A 22,500-nucleotide genomic window follows, 5' to 3' on the forward strand; every position below is an offset into this window, starting at 1 on the left:
TTTATATCGCGAGAAAGGGTGGTCCTAAAGAAGTAGGCCTTATTCGGAGGTCTCAAGAAGGGAACAAATACAAGAGTGTGTGTGTGTGTGTGTGTGTGTGTGTGTGTGTGGGTGTGTGTGTGTGTGACCCAGCTGGTTCTGCCACAGGCCTATATCCAATTCTGCACAGGGACGTGAACCCTGGTCTTCGTATGAGAGGCGAGTGTGCTGACCACTGGGCTAAAAGCCCGAGCTGGCAGCCCAGCAGCCAGCACTGGTCTTGAAGTCAGAGAGTGAGGTAGACCAACATACACCTGCCGCAGCCACCTTGGCTGGGAATACGTGTTGGCAGTGTGCTGATTGTTAGCGTAAAATTGGCAATAAAAGTTAAAGAAACCGTCGAACTTTGCGTGACTTCTTCTGGAAGCCACAATACAAACCCATATTACTTTAATTTGTTTTTGCGTTAAAAAAAAAAGCACATTTTTATTGTGTGGCGTTTTTTATTTTGCCGTGGCAGGTTTGCCACGATCAAGTACATAGTGGGACAAACCCTGTTAAAAACATATAATCTTTTTACTGCTCAAACAGCAGACATGTGATCCTCCGGGATGGCTCACACATACTTATTATTACTGTCTACGCCACTAAGCCTTCTGGGTAATGTAGAATATATACATACACTTCCAAGTTTACATGTATTTATATACTTATGTAACCTTTATTTATCTGGCTTTAGATAAGAGATATTCATATACAATGCAGGCCGGGCAAAGAGGCATCATTTACATGTTAGAGATGTTGAAGTGTGATGATAACCTCATTGTCTCTCATTTACCAACAAAAATTACCGGGGTAAATGTGTTGCAACAAAAAGTAATTTCTTTGATGGACTAACAGAAAAATACACAGAGAACGTCTGCAACTTGCGTACGAATGAGAGGACATTGGACAACAGGGAAACCTTTGCAATGTTTTATTGTATTTATATTTAAATGTTACTATTATCAAAAAAAAGTGGAGGAGTTCAAGTACCTCGAAGTCTTGTTTACGAGTGAGGGAAGAGTGGATCGTGAGATCGACAGGCGGATCGGTGCGGCGTCTTCCGTAATGCGGACGTTGTACCGATCCGTTGTGGTGAAGAAGGAGCTGAGCCGGAAGGCAAAGCTCTCAATTTACCGGTCGATCTACGTTCCCATCCTCACCTATGGTCATGAGCTTTGGGTCATGACCGAAAGGATAAGATCACGGGTACAAGCGGCCGAAATGAGTTTGGGTCTCTCCCTTAGGGTGATAAGCTCTGCCATCCGGGAGGAACTCAAAGTAAAGCCACTGCTCCTTCACATGGAGAGGAGCCAGATGAGGTGGTTCGGGCATCTGGTCAGGATGCCACCTGTACGCCTTCCTAGGGAGGTGTTTGGGGCATGTCCGACCGGTAGGAGGCCACGGGGAAGACCCAGGACTGGCCTGGGAACGCCTTGGGATCCCCCGGGAAGAGCTAGACGAAGTGGCTGGGGAAAGGGAAGTTTGGGTTTCCCTGCTTAGGCTGTTGCCCCCGCGACCCGACCTCGGATAAGCGGAAGAAGATGGATGGATGGACTCATTATACAGGCGGGTCAGCTCTAATGTTAATTTGATGTTGCCTCAAGGGCCAAATTAAATGACACGGCGGGCCTGAGTTTGACACCCATAATCTAAGGATTTAAAAACGAGTAAGATCATTTTAAAATGGACTCTAAAAGACACAGGCAGCCAGTGGAGGGAGGCTAAAACAGGAGTAATGTGCTCTCTTTTTCTTGTTCGTTAAAAGTCGGGAAGCTGCATTTTGGGCCAGCTGCAGACGTGAGAGAGAGGATCGATTAATACCAAAATACAAATAGTTACAGTAATCCAGCCGAGATGTGATGAAGGCATGGATTACTGTCTCAAACCAGGGGCGGTTCTAGGCATGCTTATATGAGGGGGCAGTCATAAAAGTGAAGGGGGCATCATGTGTACACATCATGCTCTAGCACTTTGTTTTCTGTGCTTATAGTAACATTGAAATGGGTCTTTAGCTATGTGTCCAACCCCAACCTGGAGTAGTGGATTGCACTTTGTCAGGCCTCTACCTGCAGACCTGTCCAACTTGGGTGTCCCACCTGAAGACTAAGCTCCTGCTGGTATAACTCTTAACCCCCTGACCACAATAAGGTGGCAATCCCTCAACATTAACAGTGCTGCCATATTTCCGACAGGGGAAACCGAAGCAGGCGTCTGGCACCACAGAATACTCGAGCCATGGTCGTGTGCGCTACCAGGCAGGATTGAATGATCTTAATGTTGGACCAAATGCACGCTTTGGGGAGCCACCCAGTATTGGCTGAGATGCTGCCTTGCCATTTAAGTCACTGAGCAGGCTGCTTTGGGGGAGCACTTGTTGGGGGGACGGAGGGAGCTGGTGCAGGAGAAACAGTGCTTGCTGGTGCTAAAGGTGCAGTATTGCTAGCTGCTGTCCCTGATGTACTAGCAGTAGCATCATTGCTACAACATGCAGGAGCAGGACTAGACTTTTGAAATGCTCTGAAAAATAGATGCATTACAGAGCATTAACTTTCTCTTTGTGAGCTGCTGGAAGTTGCAGCAGAAAATAAGTAAGCTTGAACAACAACAGAAAAAACCCGCTGTGATTAGATGAAGAAAAACAACAACAGTACAGGACTACAGCCTGGGGCGGGTTTTTACTAGGGGTCTGTCAGACCCAGGTCACTTGTCTTCAGTTTGTCACATGCAGTGGACGTGGGCACTCATCTGGGCACAACATTCACTCACTCCAATGTATGTGTGTTGCCCACTTGCTTGTAAATTGATGAAAACGGCTGTGTTTTTGTTTTTAGGTGTCTTGGTCGTCTCAAATGAAACTTATAATTTGTTTGTTACAAAATGTAGATTGAAACATTAAAGGTTGACTATGTAGAATTACAAGAAAAACAACAGAAAAATAATTCCAGCAGTCGATTGCCAGACCGTTGCTAAGTAAATAAATAAATAATAAATAAATGGGTTTTACTTGTTTAGCGCTTTTCTACCTTCAAGGTACTCAAAGCGCTTTGACACTACTTCCACATTCACCCATTCACACACACATTCACACACTGATGGAGGGAGCTGCCATGCAAGGCGCTAACCAGCACCCATCAGGAGCAAGGGTGAAGTGTCTTGCTTAGGACACAACGGATGTGACGAGGTTGGTACTAGGTGGGGATTGAACCAGGGACCCACAGGTTGCACACGGCCACTCTTCCATTGCGCCACGAAACGGAATATAATGATTTGCAAATCCTTTTCAAGCCATATTCAGTTGAATTTGCTACAAAGGCAACATATTTGATGTTCAAACTCATAAACATTATTTTTTTTGCAAATAATAATTAACTTAAAATTTCATGGCTGCAACACATGCCAAAGTAGTTGGGAAAGGGCATGTTCACCACTGTGTTACATCACCTTTTCTTTTAACAACACTCAATAAACGTTTGGGAACTGAGGAAACTAATTGTTGAAGCTTTGAAAGTGGAATTCTTTCCCATTCTTGTTTTATGTAGAGCTTCAGTCGTTCAACAGTCCGGGGTCTCCGCTGTCGTATTTTACACTTCATAATGCGCCACACATTTTCCATGGGTGACAGGTCTGGACTGCAGTAAAACGGGCCGTTGCTAGGGACTCCGCTCTGAACAGAGGACAGCAGAGGAGGACTGCTAAGCAGGATATATACCTTATGTTTCATTTTTACCCTCATTAACAGCATCATAAATGACTTGTAGCTTGTTACAGGGACAGTGGAGGCTCTCTGCCTTCCAAACCACTGCTGCTCAGAGCCTCCGCTGTCACCGCTCTCGTCAAGTTGTAAAAAAAAAAAAAAAAAGGAACTCCGTAGCACCGAAAGTCCGCGACGATAAACGTGTTTATGACAGATAAGACTACACAAATACACCCATCCTAACAAGTATATGATGAATGTAGACAACTTTTCCTTTTCTTTTACTTTCATACTGCAACAGTGATTGGATGTTTACTGAGGGCTGAGGGGTGTGTGCGGGTGTGTGTCTGCTGCGCAGTCTGTGGAATGGTGAATACACGCACAGCGGAGGGAGGGATGAGAGAGAAGACGACACTACTATATCGTGTGTGTCACTTTTTCGGCGGATTTTTCCGCTAGTGCAGATAATTTTGTCAACTTGTAATGTAGTAATTTTGTGAGTTTATTAAAATTTGCTTTCTCAAATTTTGATTTGAGGGGGCAAAACATTTATTTAAGGGGGCTCTGCCCCCGGTTGCCCCTGCGTAGAGCCGGCCATGTCTCAAACAGTTGCTTAGAAAGAAGGTTTTTAACCTCGGCCAGCTGATGTAAATAAAAAAAGATGGCTTTCACCACTGTGCCAATCTGACGCTGCAATTTAAAATCGCTGTCGATACCAAAGTCCAGGTTGGTGACCATGGACTTAATTAATGTGCAAAGTCAACAGGGGGGAGCTGACAGGTACCACTCGACATCCATTGCTTTCGGTCCCCTAGAGGGGGGGGGGGTTGCCCAGTTGATCTGCCGTTTCTTTTCTTTTTCTCCTATGTCCCACTCTCCCTTGTGGAGGGGGTCCGGTCCGATGACCATGGATGAAGTACTAGCCGTCCAGAGTCGAGACCCAGGATGGACCGCTCGTCGGGACCCAGGATGGACCGCTCACCTGTGTATCGGTTGGGGACATCTCTACGCTGCTGATCCGCCTCCGCTTGGGATGGTTTCCTGTGGACGGGACTCTCGCTGCTGTCTTGGATCCGCTTTGAACTGAACTCTCGCGGCTGTGTTGGAGCCACTATGGATTGAACTTTCACAGTATCATGTTGGACCCGCTCGACATCCATTGCTTTCGGTCCCCTAGAGGGGGGGGAGGTTGCCCAGTTGATCTGCCGTTTCTTTTCTTTTTCTCCTATGTCCCACTCTCCCTTGTGGAGGGGGTCCGGTCCGATGACCATGGATGAAGTACTAGCCGTCCAGAGTCGAGACCCAGGATGGACCGCTCGTCGGGACCCAGGATGGACCGCTCGCCTGTGTATCAGTTGGGGACATCTCTACGCTGCTGATCCGCCTCCGCTTGGGATGGTTTCCTGTGGACGGGACTCTCGCTGCTGTCTTGGATCCGCTTTGAACTGAACTCTCGCGGCTGTGTTGGAGCCACTATGGATTGAACTTTCACAGTATCATGTTAGACCCGCTCGACATCCATTGCTTTCGGTCCCCTAGAGGGGGGGGTTGCCCACATCTGAGGTCCTCTCCAAGGTTTCTCATAGTCAGCATTGTCACTGGCGTCCCACTGGATGTGAATTCTCCCTGCCCACTGGGTGTGAGTTTTCCTTGCCCTTTTGTGGGTTCTTCCGAGGATGTTGTAGTCGTAATGATTTGTACAGTCCTTTGAGACATTTGTGATTTTGGGCTATACAAATAAACATTAATTGATTGATTGATTGACCACTAGGTCCAAACACTATCATGCCCGTTGGGAACCGGTAGTTTTCAAACATAGAACCGTTTTCGATTCATCAGCACCGTGGAACTATACTCGTACCGTTACACCATAGAACCCTACAAGTTAATGAAACAAATGAACCTCAAGACATGGTTAGTTTTGCCACAACTTCCTGATGAAGCTGACACAAAATGAGGCGTTGGAGGCCACAACACTGAATAGACAAAGCTCGCAGAAGTAGGCCGGCAGCGGCTGACTGTACACTCATCTGATACGGGATATGATTTATTGATCTTGATCCCCTCGCAGAAAAGCGTCTCATTCTTTGATCTGCATGTGATTTATTTCTTTCTTTTTAAAGAACGCAGTCTCACAGGCACGACGGCAAATTGGGTAGACTGTGCGATGTGTTTATGTCACTTGCCAGGGGAGGACTTTCTTTCCATGACAAATCTTTTTGGCTCCGGTCGCAGTTTCCTAGTACGATGCTTGCTTCAGCAATCGGAGGGTTGGAGTGATGTAAGTACTGAGCTGTACTGTACTTGTTGTTCTGTACATCCTGCTCTGCAGTCCCGGTTCAATGAGGACACTAAGTAAGAACAATATGGACAAAACCGGAAAATGTGTGAAAGCATAGTTTTCACAATTGGATTACCGTATTTTCCGGACCATAGGGCGCACCGGATTATAAGGCACTGCCGATGAATGGTCTGTTTTCTGTCTTTTTTCATATACAACCCCCGTTTCCATATGAGTTGGGAAATTGTGTTAGATGTAAATATAAACAGAATACAATGATTTGCAAATCCTTTTCAACCCATATTCAGTTGAATATGCTACAAAGACAACATATTTGATGTTCAAACTGAAACATTTTTTCTTGTTGCAAATAATCATAAACTTTGAAATTTAATACCGGCAACACGTGACAAAGAAGTTGGGAAAGGTGGCAATATATACTGATAAAGTTGAGGAATACTCATCAAACACTTATTTGGAACAGGTGTGCAGGCTAATTGGGAACAGGTGGGTGCCATGATTGGCTATAAAAACAGCTTCCCCAAAAAAATGCTCAGTCTTTCACAAGAAAGGATGGGGCGAGGTACACCCCTTTGTCCACAACTGCGTGAGCAAATAGTCAAACAGTTTAAGAACAACCTTTCTCAAAGTGCAATTGCAAGAAATTTAGGGATTTCAACATCTACGCTCCATAATATCATCAAAAGGTTCAGAGAATCTGGAGAAATCACTCCACGTAAGCGGCATGGCCGGAAACCAACATTGAATGACCGTGACCTTCGATCCCTCAGACGGCACAGTATCAAAAACCTTCATCAATCTCTAAAGGATATCACCACATGGGCTCAGGAACACTTCAGAAAACCCATCCATCCATCCATTTCTACCGCTTATTCCCTTTTGGGGTCGCGGGGGGCGCTGGCACCTATCTCAGCTACAATCGGGCGGAAGGCGGTGTACACCCTAGACAAGTCGCCACCTCATCGCAGGGCCAACACAGATAGACAGACAACATTCACACTCACATTCACACACTAGGGACCATTTAGTGTTGCCAATCAACCTATCCCCAGGTGCATGTCTTTGGAAGTGGGAGGAAGCCGGAGTACCCGGAGGGAACCCACGCAGTCACGGGGAGAACATGCAAACCCCACACAGACAGATCCCGAGCCTGGGATTGAACCCAAGACTCCAGGACCGTAGTATTGTGAGGCAGACGCACTAACCCCTCTCCCACTATGAGCAACTAGTCAAACAGTTTAAGAACAACGTGCAAAGTGCAATTGCAAGAAATTTAGGGATTTCAACATCTACGGTCCATAATATCATCAAAAGGTTCAGAGAATCCGTGGAAATCACTCCACGTAAGCAGCATGGCCGGAAACCAACATTGAATGACCGTGATCTTCGATTACTCAGACGGCACTGTATCAAAAACCCACATCAATCTCTAAAGGATATCACCACATGGGCTGAGGAACACTTCAGAAAACCACTGTCACTAAATACAGTTTGTCGCTACATCTGTAAGTGCAAGTTAAAGCTCTACTATGCAAAGCGAAAGCCATTTATCAACAACATCCAGAAACGCCGCTGGCTTCTCTGGACCTGAGATCATCTAAGATGGACTGATGCAAAGTGGAAAAGTGTCCTGTGGTCTGAAGAGTCCATATTTCAAAGTTTTTTTGGAATGATTCCAAATTGTGTCATCCGGACCAAAGGGGAAGCAAACCATCCAGACTGTTATCGACGCAAAGTCCAAACGCCAGCATGTGTGATGGTATGGGGGTGTATTAGTGCCCAAGGCATGGGTAACTAACACATCTGTGAAGGCACCATTAATGCTGAAAGGTTCATACAAGTTTTGGAACAACATATGCTGCCATCTAAGCGCCGTCTTTTTCATGGACGCCCCTGCTTATTTCAGTAAGACAATTCCAAGCCACATTCAGCACGTGTTACAACAGCGTGGCTTAGTAAAAAAAGAGAGTGGGTACTTTCCTGGCCCGCCTACAGCCCAGACCTGTCTCCCATCGAAACAATGTAGCGCATTATGAAGCGTAAAATAGGACAGCGGAGACCCCGGACTGTTGAAGGACTGAAGCTCTACATAAAACAAGAATGGGAAAGAATTCCACTTTCAAAGCTTCAACAATTAGTTTCCTCAGTTCCCAAACGTTTATTGAGTGTTGTTAAAAGAAAAGGTGATGTAACACAGTGGTGAACATGCCCTTTCCCAACTACTTTGGCACGTGTTGCAGCCATAACATTCTAAGGTAATTATTATTTGCAAAAAAAAAAAAAAATGTAGTTTGAACATCAAATATGTTGTCTTTGTAGCATATTCAACTGAATATGGGTTGAAAAGAATTTGCAAATCATTGTATTCTGTTTATATTTACATCTAACACAATTTTGTAACTTATATGAAAACAAGGTTTGTATAAGGCGCATTAAAGGAGTCATATTTATTTTTTTCCTTGTGGTCTGCATAACATGTAATGGTGGTTCTTTGGCACATCCCATTGTGTATGTAGAACATGTGCTGATTGTTAGAACGCCCACGATATTCGAAATATATATTAATTTAGCACTCGTGATTTATCAAGACTGAAAATGTTCTGCGTTTACCATATTATCCTGAACCAGAGGATTATAAGGCTCACTGCCGATGAGCGAGTCTATTCAGGTCTTTTTTAATACAAAAGACGCATTAAAGGGTCATATTATGATTTTTTTTTTTAATGTAAAACACTTCTTTTTGGTCTACATAACATGTAATGGTGGTTGTTTGGTCAAAATGTTGCATAGATTATATTTTACTGATCATCTATCAAACCGCTTTCTGACAGTTGCTTCAGGATGTGCCGTTTTGTGGGCGGTCTTATTTACGTGGCTCACCTTCGACAGCGTCTTCTCCCCGTCATTTTTGTTGTAGCGGTGTAGCGTGCAAGGACGTGAATGGAAGAAGTCACAAAAGATGGCGCTAACTGTTTCAATGACATGCAGACTTTACTTCAATCAATAACGGAGCAGCCCCGTGAAAAACCGTCTGTCCCAAACTCTCTAATAATTAAAGTTCCTTGGGTGAATAATGTAAACTCACTACACCGGTATGTTTTAGTGCTTTCATGGCGAGTTTACTGACGGATATAAGTAAGAACTTTACACTACTTTATATTAGGAATGGCAACAGCGGAGGATGAATGTCCTATAACAAGAAGATAGAGAAAGACAAGAAACGTATCGACTCCATAGTCGATACGGACTACAAAGGTGGATGCGCGCAATTTTTCAGGATTTATGCAGATCCCAAATACAGATCAGCAGGTACCAGACGGTAAGAAAAGTTGCTTTTGTATAATAGTGCGACTACGGTTATCGGCACGGCCCAATCACATAATATCTACTGCTTTTCACACACACAAGTGAATGCCTGCATACTTGGTCAACGTCCATACAGGTCACACTGAGGGTGGCCGAATAGAGAACTTTAACACTATTACAAATATGCGCCACACTGTGAACCCACACCAAACAAGAATGACAAACACATTTCGGTCGGCGTAGCTCGGTTGGTAGAGTGGCCGTGCCAGCAACTTGAGGGTTGCAAGTTCGATTCCCGCTTCCGCCATCCTAGTCACTGCCGTTGTGTCCTTGGGCACCCACACTGCTTTAAATGTAATTTAGATATTGGGTTTCACTTTGTAAAGCGCTTTGAGTCACTTGAGAAAAGCGCTATATAAATATAATTCACTTCACTTCACATTTCGGGAGAACATCCGCACCGTAACACAACATAAACACAACAGAACACATACCCAGAACCCCGGACGCTACAATACACGCCCCCCGCTACTTCCTACCTCAACTCCGCCCACCTCAACCTCCTCATGCTCTCTCAGGGAGAGCATGTCCCAAATTCCAAGCTGCTGTTTTGAGGCCTGTTTAAAAAAAAAAAAATGCACTTTGTGACTTCAATAATAAATATGGTAGTTGGCGTTTTTTTCCATAATTTGAGTTGATTTATTTTGCAAAACCTCGTTACATTTTTTAATGCATCTAGCGGGGCTTCACAACAAAATTAGGCATAATAATGTGTTCATTCGACAACTGTATATATCGTTATCGGTTGATGTTGGAATCGGTAAATAAGAGTTGGACAATATCGGAATCCATTATCGGACATCTCTGCTTCCTATCCCTATCGTGACGTCTGTTCGGCATCTTGGTACCGGGTTCGATTCCCTCGAAGATGCGTCAAAATTTTACACAGCAAAGGGAAGTTTTAACAGATTTATTCTACAACAATGATCTAAGAAACAAAACACTGGAGCTAACAAAAAGGAAACCAAAAGACGCTAGTAGGAGAACTGGGTGATACAAAATGCAAACTAAACTGACCCGGAGGCACAAAAGAGAAACAAAACCTTCAGCATGAGAACTGGAATGAACGATGGCTAGCTTAGCGAGAATATACATACATGAAAGTATTGCATGCGTGAAAAGCAAATCATGAACCAGGCTGAACAAACAAAAGAGGATGGCTTAAAAAGTGATGGTGATTATCCGTAGCAGGTGTGCGGGGCCGTGAGCAGCAGGTGAACTGATGAGTAACCGTGGTAACGAACAAAAACAGGAAATAAGCATGTTAAACAGCAGAGTCATATGAAAATGGAACAGAAACAACAATATGAGAAAATCCATGTACGGATCTTAACACCTATTTGCTTTTTGTGCACTTCCCTGCTGCACTATGTTTCCCTAATAAAAGTGCTTGTACCTGCACTTTGCCTGCCTTCCCTGCATCTTGGGATCCAGACAAATATAGACCCTCAGCCCATTCGCGAGTCACCAGTTGAGAATCCCTGCTCCACAGTATGAAGTCATTCCTTCCTTGGCTCACTTAGGCCGGCAGTATAACAGTTCTTGTCCTCTACATAACCTGCACAAAGAATAGAAGCAAAAAAGGAGGTTATGCTGACAAGGCGACTGAACTGTATGACTGTCTGTAACTGGGGCAGTCATGCGGCTGTTGCAAATCTTTGTTTGAGCGTTAAGCATTCATGTGGTTTACACCATACACGCTTCTTCGAAAAAAAAAAAAAAATATTCAAAGCAAGAGAATACAGTATGTCAATTGATTTTGAAGTTTTGAAAAAAGGACGCCCATCACGGCCGATAAGCACGTAAACTATTTCAAACATACAATACGCCCTTTGTCGGAAAATGAATGCTTAGCACATGTCATGCGATCATAACGATTACTCAGCATTCTATCAAAATCCTATTTTATACGTGGTGTCAGATGTTGTTAGAGTGTCCCAACCTGATATCAGTCCAATATCAGCAAATAAAACAAATACAGCACGATGTACAAACTCATTTGGCTCTTAAGCATGGTTTGCAAACCGAAAAGTTTGTATATTGTAGCAGCATTCCTCATAGTTGTCAGTTAGTTTGTGACAAACCCCAAGATGCAGAGAAGGAGGCAGGCATTTTGCAGGTAAACATGTTTTAATTAAAATACTTGTACAAGAACAAAAGGGGTACAACGAAAAGCGCGCATGAGCCGGATAACAAAACTAAAAGAGCTAGCATGGGAGCTAGAAAACCAAAGGAGCTTAGCATGGAAGCTAGCGAAAACAAAAGGGCCTAGCGTGGAAGCTAGCGGGTAGCGAGCAGGAAGACAGAAGTCGTTACTTGTAGAATGAAAACAAAACTGAAGCAGGGAACAAAAGACAGTAAGCTATAAACAGATAGCGAAATATAGCTTACCGCTACGCTGCAATGACACCACACGACAGGAGCGACAATACAGAAGTGACATCGACAATAATCCAGCACTGACTGGATGGGAAGACAGGTCTAAATAGGAGCGGGCTGATTGACACCAGGTGTGGCCAGGTGCCAATCCGCCGCAGCTGAGGGGACACAGCACTCAGGGAGAAAGACAGGAAACAGACAAAATAAGAGCGCTGACAGGAACTAAAGACAGGTAGTACTACACACACACACAGGAAAAACTAAAACACAAACAAACTGTCAGGGGCAAGCCTGACAATAGCAAACAATGGAAACATGACAACATGCTTAATTTCCCCCAGGGATCAATAAAGTACTTTCTATTCTATTCCATTCTATTCTATTCTATGACAAAAGAGAAGGAGGCAGGCATTTTGCAGGTAAACATATTTTAAATAAAATACTAGAACAAGAACAAAAGGGGTACAACAAAAAGCGCACATGAGGCGGATAACAAAACTAAAAGAGCTAGCATGGGAGCTATAAAACAAAAGGAGCTTAGCATTGAAGCTAGCAAAAACAAAAGGGCCTAGCGTGGAAGCTAGCGGGTAGCGAGCAGGAAGACAGAAGTCGTTACTTGTAGAATGAAAACAAAACTGAAGCAGGGAACAAAATACAAATATTAACATTGCTGTATGTATACTTTTGACCCAGCAGTTTTGGTCACATTTTCAGTAGACTCATAATAAATTCATAAAAGATCCAAACTTCATGAATGTTTTTTGTGACCAACAAGTATGTGATCCAATCACTCTGTCACAAATAAATAAGAGTTGTAGAAAGTATTGGAAACTCAAGACAGCTATGACATTATTTTCTTTACAAGTGTATGTAAACTTTTGACCACAACCGTGTATGTGTGTGTGTGTGTGTGTGTGTGTGTGTGTGTGTGGTGTGTGTGTGTGTGTGTGTGTGTGTGTGTGTGGTGTGTGTGTGTGTGTGTGTGTGTAAATACAAACAGAATACAATGATTTGCAATTTTTTTTTCAACCCATCTTCAGTTGAATGCACTACAAAGACAACATATTTGATGTTAAAGCTCAAACTTTATTTTTTTTGTTGCAAATAATAACTTAGAATTTCATGGCTGCAACACGTGCCAAAGTAGTTGGGAAAGGGCATGTTCACCACTGTGTTACATCACCTTTTCTTTTAACAACACTCAATAAACGTTTGGGAACTGAGGAAACTAATTGTTGAAGCTTTGAAGGTGGAATTTTTTCCCATTCTTGTTTTATGTAGAGCTTCAGTCCTTCAACAGTCCGGGGTGTCCGCTGTCCTATTTTACGCTTCATAATACGCCACAAATTTTCGATGGGAGATAAGTCTGGACTGCAGGCGGGCCAGGAAAGAACCCGCACTCTTTTACTACGAAGCTACGCTGTTGTAACACGTGGCTTGGCATTGTCTTGCTGAAATAAGCAGGGGCGTCCATGATAACGTTGCTTGGATGACAACATATGTTGCTCCAAAACCTGTATGGACCTTTCAGCATTAATGGTGCCTTCACAGATGTGTAAGTTACCCATGCCTTGGGCACTAATACACCCCCATACCATCACACATGCTGGCTTTTCAACTTTGCGCCTATAACAATCCGGATGGTTATTTTTCTCTTTGTTCCGGAGGACACCACGTCCTCTCTTTCCAAATATAATTTGAAATGTGGACTCGTCAGACCACAGAACACTTTTCCACTTTGCATCAGTCCATCTTAGATGATCTCGGGCCCAGCCAAGTCGGCGGCGTTTCAGGATATTGTTGATAAATGGGTTTGGCTTTGCATAGTAGAGTTTTAACTTGCACTTACAGATGTAGCGACCAACTGTTGTTACTGACAGTGGTTTTATGAAGTGTTCCTGAGCCCATGTGGTGATATCCTTTACACACTGTTGGTTTTTGATGCAGTACCCGCCTGAGGAATCAAAAGTCTGTAATATCATCGCTTATGTGCAGTGATTTCTCCAGATTCTCTGAACCTTTTGATGATTTTACGGACCGTAGATGGCAAAATCCCTAAATTCCTTGCAATAGCTCGTTGAGAAATGTTGTTCTAAAACTGTTTGACAATTTGCTTACAAATTCTTGACCCTCACCCCATCCTTGTTTTTGAATTACTTAGCATTTCATGGAAGCTGCTTTTATACCCAATCATGGCACCCACCTGTTCCCAATTAGCCTGCACACCTGTGGGATGTTCCATATAAGTGTTTGATGAGCATTCCTCAAATTTATCAGTATTTATTGCCACCTTTCCCAACTTCTTTGTCACGTGTTGCTGGCATCAAATTCTAAAGTTAATGATTATATGCAAAAAAAAATGTTTATGAGTTTGAACATCAAATATGTTGTCTTTGTAGCATATTCAACTGAATATGGCTTGAAAAGGATTTGTATTCTGTTTATATTTACATCTAACACAATTTCCCAACTCATATGGAAACAGGGTTTGTATTTATATGTCAAAGCTGGACATAGATAATAGGTAGTAAGTCTTACCGTAGGGCTAACATCCATCCATTTCCTACCGCTTAGTCCCTTTGTAGTCGCGGGGGGCGCTGGTGTGTATCTCAGCTACAATCGGGTGGAAGGCAGGGTACACCCTGGACAAGTGGCCACCTCATCGCAGGGCCAACACAGACAGAGAGACAACATTCACACACTCGGGACCATTTAGTGTTGCCAATCAACATGCAGTTTATTATTTATTGACCTGTTAGAGGAGTGTTGTCCCACAGGGTCGGTGGCACCCACATGCTGTCTGAGGTGGACTGTGGGGGCCCCTGCTCTTGCACGCTGGACTGTTGGCACAGTTGTCAGCAGCGACCCCCCCTCGTCCCGTCTCAGCTGCTGTGGGCCGGGCCTTTAAGGGAGGAAGAATCCCTCTCATCACACGCCGCCCCCGCCCCCGCCCCCGCCGCCAAAGAAGCAGGACGACACTCCCATCTTTTCTCCCGGGCCCCTCAGCAGACCCCATTCATATTTACTCCAACCGGATAAAGTTAAAAGGGGGTCGGAGATGAGGGGTCAGAGCATTCGGACGTCTTTCCCGGGAATAATAATAACACATTCTCTGTCTGTCCTCAGCCAATGAGAAGCTGGACGACATCAACGGCTGCCCCAAGAGCCGCTCTCAGATGGTAAGCAATCTTCTTTTTTTTTTCTTTTTTTTGGCAGAAAATTGCGAAAGTTTGTGTGAAATAACACACCTCTGTGGTCTTGTCGGGACCCCAACTTTGTGACATTCTTCACCATCCCGAGAATGTCACGTATAACTTTTTTTTTTTTTTTTTTTTAGAGTCCGTGCTCAAAGGCATTTTAAAGAGGAACATTATCACCAAACCTATGCAAGCGTCAATATATACCTTGATGTTGCAGAAAAAAGACCATGTATTTTTTTAACCGATTTCCGAACTCTAAATGGGTGAATTTTGGCGAATTAAACGCCTTTCTGTTTATCGGTCTTTTAGCGATGACGTCAGAATGTGACGTCACCGAGGTAACACACCCGCCATTTTCATTTTCACATTACAAACACCGGGTCTCAGCTCTGTTATTTTCCGTTTTTTCAACTATTTTTTGGAACCTTGGAGACATCATGCCTTGTCAGTGTGTTGTCGGAGGGTGTAACAACACTAACAGGGAGGGATTCAAGTTGCACCACTGGCAAGAAATCTGCTGCCAGACCCCCATTGAATGTGCCAGAGTGTCTCCACATTTGACCGGCGATGCTAAAGCAGACATGGCACAGAGATGTATGGATAACCTGCAGATGCATTTGCAACCATTAAGTCAACGAAATCACAAAGGTGAGTTTTGTTGATGTTGTTGACTTATGTGCTAATCAGACATATTTGGTCACGGCATGACTGCCAACTAATCGATGCGAACATGCTACGCTAATCAATGCTAACATGCTATTTACGCTAGCTGTATGCACATTTGAAACTAGATACCCACATTTAATGCGAAACAAACACTTACCAATCGACGGATTTAAGCTGCTCCAGTGTCACAAGATGCAAAAGTCCTGATCGTTTGGTCCGCACATTTGACCGGCGATGCTAAGACAGACATGGCACAGAGATGTATGGATAACCTGCAGATGCATTTGCAACCATTAAGTCAACCAAATCACAAAGGTGAGTTTTGTTGATGTTGTTGACTTATGTGCTAATCAGACATATTTGGTCACGGCATGACTGCCAGCTAATCGATGCTAACATGCTACGATAATCGATGCTAACATGCTATGTACGCTAGCTGTATGTACATTTGAAACTAGATACCCACATTTAATGCGAAACAAACACTTACCAATCGACGGATTTAAGTTGCTCCAGTGTCACGAGATGCGAAAGTCCTGATCGTTTGGTCCGCACATTTTACCGGCGATGCTAAGACAGACATGGCACAGAGATGTATGGATAACCTGCAGATGCATTTGCAACGATAAGTCAACGAAATCACAAAGGTGAGTTTTGTTGATGTTGTTGACTTATTATGAGTTTTGTTGACTTATGAGTTTTGTTGATGTTGTTGACTTATGTGCTAATCAGACATATTTGGTCACGGCATGACTGCCAGCTAATCGATGCGAAAATGCTACGCTAATCGATGCTAACATGCTATTTACGCTAGCTGTATGTACATTTGAAACTAGATACCCACATTTAATGCGAAACAAACACTTACCAATCGACGGATTTAAGTTGCTCCAGTGTCACAAGATGCGAAAGTCCTGATCGTTTGGTCCGCACATTTTACCGGCGATGCTAATAAGACAGCCATGCTATGGGCCACTTCATTAGGTACACCCACGCTATGGCCGAATAGCGTCAATAGCTATTCGCTCAATAGCTTCAATTTCTTCTTCAATTTCGTTTTCGCTATCTGCCTCCATACTCCGACCATCTGTTTCAATACATGCGTAATCTGTTGAATCGCTTAAGCCGCTGAAATCCGAGTCTGAATCCGAGCTAATGTCGCTATATCTTGCTGTGCTATCCGCCATTTTGTTTGTATTGGCAGCACTGTATGACGTCACAGGGAAATGGATAGTGGTTTCGAAGATAGCGAAAATTAGGCACTTTAAAGCTTTATTTAGGGATATTCCGGGAGGTGTAAAATTTTGAAAAAAAATACAACAAGCCAGTGGGAACTGATTTTTATTGTTTTTAACCCTTTTGAAATTGTGATAATGTTCCCCTTTAAAATCAATTGACAGTTAGTCAGGCTCCTTGTGACATTTTTCGAGTGTTATCACACGGGAAGAAGTCCCCAGGCAGGGCTGCCCTCCCCTGCATGTGATGCCTCATAAATTGGGCCAGTGTGCCAGCTGAGGAAGGGGGGGGGGACTATTTTTGGCCACCGGCCAGACCACCGGAGCCTATCAAAGCCCAGCACCCCTCCGTGGTTAAAGGGGAACATTATTACAATTTCAAAAGGGTTAAAAACAATAAAAATCAGTTCCCAGTGGCTTGTTGTATTTTTTGAAGTTTTTTTATTTAATTTTACCGGTCCCGGAATATCCCTAAATAAAGCTTTAAAGTGCCTTATTTTCGCTCTCTGCGAAGACACTGGCCATTTCCCTGTGACGTCACACAGTGCTGCCAATGTAAACAAACAATGGGAATACCACAGCAAGATATAGCGACATTAGCTCGGATTCAAACTCGGATTTCAGCGACTTAAGCGATTCAACAGATTACGCATGTATTGAAACAGATGGTTGGAGTATGAAAGTATTGAAGAAGAAACTGAAGCTATTGAGCGAATAGCTATTGACGCTATTCATAGCCATAGCATGGCCGATTAGCTGCGTTAGCATCGCCGGTAAAATGTGCCGAACGATCAGGACTTTCGCATTTTGTGCTAATGGAGCAACTTAAATCTGTCGATTGGTAAGTGTTTTTTTCGCATTAAATGTGGATGGAAGTAAACGTAATATAGTTGCAAATACATCTACAGGTTATCCATACATCTCTGTGCCATGTCTGCTTTAGCACCGCCGGTAAATAGCATGTTAGCATCGATTAGCTGGCAGTCACGCCGCGACCAAATATGTCTGATTAGCACATAAGTCAACATCAACAAAACTCACCTTTGGGATTTTGTTGACTTTATCATTGCAAATGCATCTGCAGGTTATCCATACTTTTCTGTGTCATGTCTGTCATCGCCGGTAAATAGCATGTTAGCCTCGATTAGCGTAGCATGTTAGCATTGATTAGCTGGCAGTCACGCCGCAACCAAATATGTCTGATTAGCACATAAGTCAACAACATCAACAAAACTCACCTTTGTGATTTCGTTGACTTTATTGTTGCAAATGCATCTGCAGGTTATCCATACATCTCTGTGCCATGTCTGTCTTAGCATCGCCGGTCAAATGTGCGGACCAAACGATCAGGACTTTTGCATTTTGTGATAATGGAGCAACTTAAATCTGTCGATTGGTAAGTGTTTGTTTCGCATTAAATGTGGGTGGAAGGAAACGTAATATAGTTGCAAATGCATCTACAAGTTATCCATACATCTCTGTACCATGTCTGCTTTAGCACCGCCGGTAAATAGCATGTTAGCATCGATTAGCTGGCAGTCACGCCGCGACCAAATATGTCTGATTAGCACATAAGTCAACATCAACAAAACTCACCTTTGTGATTTTGTTGACTTTATCATTGCAAATGCATCTGCAGGTTATCCATACTTTTCTGTGTCATGTCTGTCATCGCCGGTAAATAGCATGTTAGCCTCGATCAGCGTAGCATGTTAGCATTGATTAGCTGGCAGTCACGCCGCAACCAAATATGTCTGATTAGCACATAAGTCAACAACATCAACAAAACTCACCTTTGTGATTTCGTTGACTTTATCGTTGCAAATGCATCTGCAGGTTATCCATACATCTCTGTGCCATGTCTGTCTTAGCATCGCCGGTCAAATGTGGAGACACTCAGGCACATTCAATGGGGGTCTGGCGGCAGACACTTTGGCATCTTCGGGCCAGTGGTGCAACTTGAATCCCTCCCTGTTAGTGTTGTTACACCCTCCGACAACACACCGACGAGGCATGATGTCTCCAAGGTTCCAAAAAATAGTCGAAAAAACGGAAAATAATAGAGCTGAGACCCGGTGTTTGTAATGTGTTGAAAATGAAAATGGTGGGTGTGTTACCTCGGCGACGTCACATTCTGACGTCATCGCCTCCAGCTCGATAAACAGAAAGGCGTTTAATTCGCCAAAATTCACCCATTCAGAGTTCGGAAATTGGTTAAAAGAATATATGGTCTTTTTTCTGCACCATCAAGGTATATATTGACGCTTACATAGGTCTGCTGATAATGTTCCCCTTTAACAACTGAAAAGCCCTTTTTGTCACCGTTGTGGTGCCACCTATATAAATGTCCTATAGCTCAGTGGTTCTCAAATGGGGGTACTTGAAGGTATGCCAAGGGGTACGTGAGATTTTTTTTTTAAATATTCCAAAAATAGCAAAAATTCAAAAGTCCTTTATAAATATATTTATTGAATAATACTTCAACAAAATAAGAATGTAAGTTCATAAACTGTGAAAAGAAATGCAACAATGCAATATTCAGTGTTGACAGATGGATTTTTTGTGGACATGTTCCATAAATATTGATGTTAAAGATTTATTTTTTTGTGAAGAAATGTTTAGAATGAAGTTGAGGAATCCAGATGGATCTCTATTACAATCCCCAAAGAGGGGACTGTAAGTTGATGATTACTTCTATGTGTAGAAATATTTATTTATAATTGAATCACTTGCTTATTTTTCAACACGTGTTTAGTCATGTATGTGTGTATAAATGATATATCCACATTTACCTGTAAAAATCTGCTGTACAGTATGTGTGTTTGGGTCCTTTTTTCCTGGAACACTCATACCAAAAGTCACAATCTTTTCATGTAAAGCAGGGGTGTCAAACTCAAATACAGAGTGGGCCAAAATTTAAAACTGAACGAAGCCGTGGGCCGAAGTTGAACAAATGAACCTTTTAATAGGGACCCAAACAAGTTTTGCATTGAATATTGAACAAGCAAGGCTTATATAACTTTATAGTGACATGCAAAATCCAGTTTAAAATAATAATAATTAAAACATATCAATGGCATATCAAATAAAATAAAAATACAAATTGAATGCCTCTTTTCGGCGGCGGGTTTGAGTTGGGGCGTGGTTTGGTGGTAGCGGGGGTGTATACTGTAGCGTCCAGGAAGAGGTAGTGATGCAAGGGGTTCTGGGTATTTGTTCGGTTGTGTTTATGTTGTGTTACGGTGCGGATGTTCTCCCAAAATGTGTTTGCCATTCTTGTTTGCTCTGGGTTCACTGTGTGGCGTATATTTGTAACAGTGTTAAAGTTGTTTATACGGCCACCTACAGTGTGACCTGTATGGCTGTTAACCAAGTATACCTCGCATACACTTGTGTGTGTGTATGAGCCGCATATATTATGTCAGTGGGCCGGCACGCTGTTTGTATGGAGGAAAAGCGGGCGTGGCGACATGTAGAGAACGCCAAAGGCAGTGCTACTATGGCCCGCCCCCAGTATTATTGTCCAGGTGGAAATCGGGAGAAATTTGGGAGGGGCACTGAACTTCGGAAGTCTCCCGGGAAAATCAGGAGGGTTGACGAGTATGAGTATTAGTGGTGAATGCGGTCTTACAGCGGCGGGCCAGCTCTAATGTTCATTTGATATTGCCTCAAGGGCCAAATGAAATTACACGACGGGCCAAATTTGACACCCATGATGTAAAGCCATAAAGGAATGGAACCACCTCACAACAAACTTAAAACGTCTAACAGATTACTCTTTGTTCACAATTGAAGTTAAAAAGTGGCTTTGGAGCAATCAGAGCTGCTCACACGGTCACTAAGGTGGACACTATGATTGCCAGATCAACTTAATGTGTATTATATTCATCCATGACAGCATTTTTGCTGTAAATTGTGAGGTGTGTCTGTTAAAATCATGGTTGTTTTTACAAATGATGACAGATGGGAACAAACGCATGTATTTTCTTTGTGTGAGGATGTAAATGAGGTGTGGGCGTATTGTATATTAAGTATGAGTCCATGAAAGGACATTTTATGATTTTTTAAAATTTGATTACATGCAATTGTATGGTTTTATTTTCACAATTTTATTGCATAATTTTTGTATCTCTTTAATTTAGGTAGCCAGACTGGAAATTAGCTATTTAGCTACAATCTGGTACAGAACATATCTGTCTTTGAGCTTCGTGTTTCTGTGCATTGTACCTTCAAATAAAGACTTAACTAAAAAGCTAAAATGCCCGATAGAGTTCTAAAAACATTGTGACAGACCCTCCATCCATCCATTTTCTACCGCTTATTCCTTCTTGGGGTCGCGGGGGGCGCTGGCGCATTGTGACAGACCGCTTCTAAAAAAAAAATAAAAAAAAACGGAATGGAATTTAACAGTTTTTCACTGAATGAGACATCCCAAATGTAGATGAAAATAAAGAAAGAGGGATTTATAATATTATCTACGAACAATAAAACACTGAATATTAACAACATATGAACCTCGCTCCTCTTTTAATTCTCAGACCAACTCCTCGATGTTATCTTTTACAAAAGAAAACAGCAAAATATGAATGCACAGTGGAATAAACAGTTACAATATGATATATTATCACGTAAAAATGTGCTTCCGCATCCGTTTCTGGCTGGATGCTCTGAAAACAAACCCAACTGGCTCTGCTTTGTTCCTGGTCTGAGCTGCCGTAATAACTCATACAACACCTGAAAGCGCAGATTTCAACTGTTGAAATACTTTCTATAACAGGGGTAGGGAACCTATGGCTCTAGAGCCAGATGTGGCTCTTTTGATGACTGCATCTGGCTCTCGGATAAATCTGAGCTGACATTGCTTAACACGATAAGTAATGAATAATTCCGCTAGTAATCACAGTGTTAAAAATAACGTTCAAAATATAAAACATTCTCATGCATTTTAATCCATCCATCCGTTTTCTAGCGCACCTGTTTAAGAAGTTGCGTTAATGGTAAAAAAGTTATTTATTTATTATTAATTAGTTTGGGGCTTGCCCTCCTGGGGGTTCTTCAGACCACCAAGCACCGACATGAGACTCTGTTTCAGGGTTACAATATTGTTTTATTTTTCAATAAGTCTCTCAGTTGCTTTACAGCAATAGTATTTTTCTTTTTCGTTCTCGCTCGCACTCTGGCTCCAGCCCCAACCCCGTTTCTCCTCCTGGCTGCTGCTTATAACAGAGCGACAGGTGATTAGATAACAAGGCCCAGGTGGGCCATTTATGCACCTGTCGCTGATTTCAAGGCCGGTCCTGGCACACCCCGCTTCGCTGCAGGCCCGCAGGCCACACCCCCTCCACCGGTAGCTTCAGAATAACAATGTTATTACAGAGAATAACAGACTTATTATACACTCGAAATGTTGGTTTTACTTAAAAATGCACGTGATTAGTTGTGTTCAGTGTAAAAAAAAATATTATATGGCTCTTATGGAAATACATTTTAAAATATTTGGCTTCTTGGCTCTCTTAGCCAAAAAGGTTCCCAACCCCTGGTCTATAGTTTCAAGACTTACGGCCATTAAAAAACAGCACTGCTCATCCTAATGGCAAATACAGTTTTGATGTTAAAGGGCAAACAAATGATGTA

At 42.9% G+C, this 22,500-nt stretch overlaps 1 protein-coding gene across 2 annotated transcripts in view; it reads left to right on the forward strand.

Moving 5' to 3' along the window:
• Positions 1-22,500, forward strand: part of nav2a (neuron navigator 2a) — a 460,666-nt gene that overhangs the window by 69,579 nt on the left and 368,587 nt on the right. For both annotated transcript variants that reach the window (XM_061887617.1, XM_061887615.1), the window contains exon 3: positions 14,892-14,944. In XM_061887617.1, coding sequence (XP_061743601.1) covers positions 14,892-14,944 — 53 coding nt within the window. The remainder of the gene's footprint in view (positions 1-14,891; positions 14,945-22,500) is intronic.

Source organism: Nerophis ophidion, linkage group LG25 (genome assembly GCF_033978795.1).
Source record: "Nerophis ophidion isolate RoL-2023_Sa linkage group LG25, RoL_Noph_v1.0, whole genome shotgun sequence".
NCBI classification, from domain to species: Eukaryota; Metazoa; Chordata; class Actinopteri; order Syngnathiformes; family Syngnathidae; genus Nerophis; species Nerophis ophidion.